The 5,637-nt window shown below is 36.9% G+C and overlaps 1 protein-coding gene across 1 annotated transcript; it reads left to right on the plus strand.

Moving 5' to 3' along the window:
• The first annotated feature begins 131 nt into the window (after positions 1 to 131).
• LOC134798416 (protein KRI1 homolog) lies at positions 132 to 3,303 on the plus strand. Its single transcript, XM_063770834.1, has 3 exons — positions 132 to 1,662; positions 1,836 to 2,005; positions 2,408 to 3,303. Exons 1-3 carry the CDS (start codon positions 217 to 219, stop codon positions 3,240 to 3,242), a joined length of 2,451 nt encoding a protein of 816 aa, XP_063626904.1. The 5' UTR covers positions 132 to 216; the 3' UTR covers positions 3,243 to 3,303.
• Positions 3,304 to 5,637: the final 2,334 nt, after the last annotated feature.

Consider the following 5,637-nt stretch of genomic DNA (forward strand, 5'->3'; position numbering starts at 1 on the left):
CAATCGACAACGACAGCGACAGATATCATAGGTTATAATTATGTTGCCACAGCGAATATCATACTGAATTGAGCGTTTTTAAATAAAGCTGAAATAGCTTAAAAAATGTAGACGTCAACATGACATTTTAACTCATGTTTCGCATGCAGGATTTATGCATGAGTTTATTTTATTGGTTATAAAATGTTGTAAACTAAATTAAAATATATTGTAAATATGCCGAAAAAAGCATTATTTGATGAAGACTCCGAAGAGGAAGTTACACTTAAGACTGAGAATGAATACGCTAAGAAATATGACTCGTGGCGTCAAAAAGAGGAACTTCACAAACTGGAGCAGAAGTACGGCGCCAACGCGTTGAATTCTGACGCTTCACTGTCTTCCGACAGCGAGGACGACAGTGACGAACCGCCTGAAGTATCTGAAGAAACGGAAACACAATTCCTGAAAACACTAGCATTATTGAAAACAAAGGATCCAAGGATTTATGATCCTAACTTCAAATTTTTCGAGAATGAAAAGAAAGAGGAAGAAAAGAAGCCAGAGGTGAAAACTTTAAGTTTTGCAGACAGCGACGACGATGATGACGATGATGGAAATATATTTAAAGTGGAGAAGGCGGCTGAAGTCAAATCAACTGAGAAACCTGCTAAAACGGATATTAAGACAGAAAAAATAAAAGATTTCCTCACAGGTAAGGCTGAGCATATCAATAATCCGGTAGAAAGAGATCTAGCTCCTCTAAAGGCATTGTGGTCTGACCCAAAATTGAATGAGGGGGAAGCATTCCTTAGAGACTACATCCTGAATAAAAAGTACCTAGAAGATGGGGATGCTGGCGAGGCAGGAGACAAGATTCGTGACGACGCAGACCTGGAAGCTGATGAGGCCATTGTGGAGGAACAGGGCAAGTTTGAGAGAGCTTATAACTTCCGCTTTGAAGAACCAGATGAAGAATACTTGAAGAGATTTCCTCGTACCATGAACTACATCAGGCCTAAAGATGACCGCCGTGCCAGAAAGAGGGCTGAAATCAGAGAGAGGAAGGAAGAGGAAAAAAAGAAGAAGATGGATGAAATTGCAAGAATGAAAGCTCTCAAGCTGAAAGAGATTCAAGAAAAAATTGCCAAAATCAAAGAGGTAACTGGGAACCAGGATTTAGCTTTTCGAGAAGAAGACATGGAAAGTGACTTTGATCCTAATGAGCATGACAGAAGAATGAAGGAGATCTTTGATGAGGAATATTACGGTGAAGTGGACAATGAGAAGCCTGTGTTCCCAGACCTGGATGAAGAGTTAGAGATAGAAAATTGGGAGAAGTTTGAAGAAGAGGAGACAGCTGAAAATGAGCCCCATTGTGAAGATGATGAATTTAACATGGATGCAGATTACGACCCAAAGCAAGCCCGTTTAAACCTATTAGAAGAACTACAGCAAAATATGACCAAGAAACGGAGGAACCGTAAGAAAAAATCCAAGTTGGCAGAGTTGTTGACAACTGAAAAGCCAAAGTTTGTGCCGACAGTGGCAGACAAGTCTTACTCCCAATATATGGAGGAGTATTACAAGATGGACTGCGAGGATGTCATCGGGGGAGACTTGCCCACCAGGTTCAAGTACAGAGAGGTGGTGCCTAATGACTATGGGCTGACTATTGAGGAGGTTTGTATATTCCGCCATTGTTATAGTAAATTATAATGATGATAAATTATGGAATTCAAAAACAAACATGAATAATATGGATTCAAATAATATTATAATGAATGAATGGGATAGAAATTAAAATACATAATTATTGTTATTATTTATTAATATTTAAACTTTCTTATTTCCAGATCTTGCTAGCAGATGACAAGGAGCTCACCCAGTGGGTGCCGCTGAAGAAGATTGTGAGGCATCAACCGGTGAATGTGGAGAAGGGAGAGGTCAAAGTGTACCGGCAGAAGGCGGCTGATGAACGCCTCAAGAAGAAAGTTCTGCCAAGCTTGTTCAAGGATCTGCCTGAGTAATCTATGTTTTATTATCAACTAGTTTCTGCCCGTGACATTGTCTGCCTCCAATCGGATGATGATGAATTGATGACAATAGATTAATACTATCCTATGTCCTTCCTCAGACCTCGAAACTGTCTACATACCTTTCATCTAAATCACACAAGACAATAGACAGAGTTACTTTCACAAAAGTGAAACTATAATATTAGTAGGAATATATTTATTTGAGAGTATCAAAGAATAGGGTTTAGTTGACTTTTTCATGTTAAAAAATAAAAAAACGATGACATTTTCCAAAGAAATTTCTATGTTGTACATAAACAATCCTCTTTAAGTTAGATAGAAAAAAGTAGTGAAGTTTGTATCAAAACTTCTGTATAATCTCATATAAAATTAAACACTTTATATTTCAGGGAACCTGAAATAGTTGTTCCTCTTGAAGCAGCTAAGAAAAAGAAGAAGAAGAAGAAAAAGAACAAAAATAAAGAAGGAAATAATACAAACAATGACAGTCAAGAAGAAATAGAACACAATGATCTTAATACTAGTGATCCTGGCACTTTACCCACTGAAAGCAGCAAAAAGAAGAAAAAACACAAACATGTGGAGGAAAATCTAGAAACGGAAAATAATTCTAGTGACATAGCAAATGATGATGTAGTTCCCATAATTAAGAAAAAGAAAAATAAAAGCAATTTAATCAATGATTTACAAGACAGTGAACCTAATCAGGATGAATCTAATATTAATATTGTAACTGAACAAAGTGAGAATAGCTCTAAGAAAAACAAGAAGATGCATAGAACAGAGCAAAATAATTCTGAAAACAATATTGCTAGTGTTTCAGGCACATCAGAATGCAAGCAAAACAACCAGAAACTTGACAGTTCTATAGTCAGGAGCAATGCAAGTGAAAATCATTCTGGGAAAAGTAAAAAGAAAAATAAAAACAAACCAGATGCAGTACATAACAAACAAAAGCAAAATTTAAAACGCAAATTAGAAGATACTGCAAGTAGTAATCCAGTACCAAAGAAAAAGAAGAAAAAGAAAAATAAATCAGCGGCCAATGTAAACAATTTGGAGAAAAATCAGAACAAGAAAGGTTTGAATGTATCCAAGAAGAATAAGCAAAACCAATCCAAGGCTTCAGATAATCCTTACAGCAATTTATCTGATGAGCGGCTAAAAGCGTATGGATTGAACCCTAAGAAATATAAAGGATTTATGAAATATAAAAAGTATTAAGTCTTTTTTTAATGTTTTAATATATGTTACTTATGTAAATAAATAGTTATACTTGTTATATGTATAATATAATTTTTATTATTGTACCTAAAACAAGCTAATGTAGCTGTTTTTTGTTATATTATTTTTATCCTCTAGCCACCCAGAGACCTATAAAAAGGTCTCCTGTGCCATTCTAATTTGAATCTTTGTTTTGACAAATCAAAATTATATATTTGGTGGTTACAAACGTAGACTGTGTGTATCACAATATAGATTCTTATCAATTGACATTAATGTAATTTGTACTGTAATCATATGTTGTGAAATAAATAAATCTAATCTAATCTAATCTATGCCACCCAGATGACCCAGACCACAAATACGAATTGGATAAGTACCTCATTAATCAAAATCGGCCTAGTTGTTTTATTGCTACGGTTTCTATCGTACACACGACGCACACATTTCCCACATATACGTATATATATAAAACCTGAGGGCCTATCGCCAACATTGAAAAACGATATCTGCTTCTCTGTCACTCGAATGGGCAAGAGCGATAGAGAGAGAGGCAGATAACATTTTTCAATGATGGCGGTAGGCCCCCTGGTAAAATCATACCATACCCTTTCTTTATGATAAAAAAAATGATATTGACAGAATCTTATAACAAGGATCAAACAAAACCACGCCCTACCCTACCCTCATCCTCTGGGGGAGACTTAGCCCCCATTCACACGACAGCTTTTTCAACGCGCGTTAAAAAAGCGTTTGAATGACACAAATGGATACGTGTGTATTTATTCACACGACAGCGGTGGCGCTTTTTATCAAGCGTTGTTGGATTTTCGACTTTAAGCCTTGGACGTAAGGTCGAAATTAGAGTGCGGACAGATTTAAGCGCTTTTATAACGCGCGTTGAAAAAGCTGTCGTGCGAATGGGGGCTTATGGCAGTTATGGCCAGCAGTGGACGTCTTTCGGCTGATATGATGATAATGTACGGCGCACCGCCGTCTACAATATCGAACGTGCACGATCGGACCAAGATCACGGTGCGGTCCGCTCGTCTGTACTGTACTGTACTCGTCGCGAATAATCTGTAGAAAACAAAAAAACTCAAAAAGTTAATTTATTGGCGGTGAATATTTATAGATGGACGATGGACAAGCAAATCTTGTCAGTAGAAAAAGGCGCGAAATTCAAATTTTCTATGAGACGATATCCCTTCGCGCCTACATTTTTCAAAACTGCCGCCTTTTTCTACTGACAAGATCTGCTTGACCATCTATATAGTGCGTCAAGCAAATCTTGTCAGTAGCAATGTAAAGCAAACTAAAGTAGGGCAACACTCAAAGAGCAGTATTGCGCTAAGAAAAGCAGCAATGTACGTCGAACTAAAACGAATATGATTTTTTTTCCGCTGAGCGCGCCCTACGTACGTCAATTCAAATTGTCACTTGCGGCTTATTGAAAATTTTAGAAATTGTTATTTAATATGGACGGACAATTTAAAAGCCATGTTAGTCAAAATGTTTAACAAATTTGAAGATATCAAATTACAATTAGAAGCGGTCTATGCCATTAAACCATTCTGAGAGAACTCAAAATCACCAAACGACTCTCAACAATCTGCCAGGACAGGGCTCTTAGATTCTTTGGGCACATAATGCGGTCGCCACACCACAGCCTCGAACGTGACATCATACTGGGGCAAGTTGAAGGCAAGCGAGCGACAGGAAGAGCCCCTGCAAGATGGTCGGATTCCATAAAACAAGCATGTGGTTCCATGCAGAGGGCACCCCCATAGCCCTTGTTCGCGATAAATGGAGGGACATAGTAATTGGTCACGGTCCTCAGTCATGAGGGAACGACAAAGAAGAAGAGATGCCATTAAACTAGAATGTATGAATAAAATCATTGCTTCCGCAGGTAGATGTCCTACTGGATTTTAATATTTTATTAGATTTCTCAGTTGGAATTCAATTTTAATCATAGCAAAATGGAAATTGTGGAATATTTGATACTTACAATATAATATGCCACTTGTTAATGTAAATTAGTGTATTTTTCTAGATCAATATCACATACCTACCTGTGTAATATTTTGATTGGTATATATTGTACAATATACATATTAAAAATAAAACAAATGATATTTGGGTGCTTATTTATTGCACTCTGGGTGCTAGAGGATACCGAGGTTCTTACCAATCTTAGGCAGGGATGCGTTGAGGGCGGAGAAATGAAAGTCGTGTCCTCCAAATTTATGCAGCTTTATATTTTATATATAAAGCATACAAAATCTTTCGTCAGTTGATAAATAAATATGTTGATGATTATTTAGATAACTTAGGATAGGATATGTATATCTAAGAGGACGACACAAATTACTTAAATAAGATGGCTTCTAGA

The sequence above is a fragment of the Cydia splendana genome, chromosome 16 (assembly GCF_910591565.1).
Source record: "Cydia splendana chromosome 16, ilCydSple1.2, whole genome shotgun sequence".
Lineage (NCBI taxonomy): Eukaryota > Metazoa > Arthropoda > Insecta > Lepidoptera > Tortricidae > Cydia > Cydia splendana.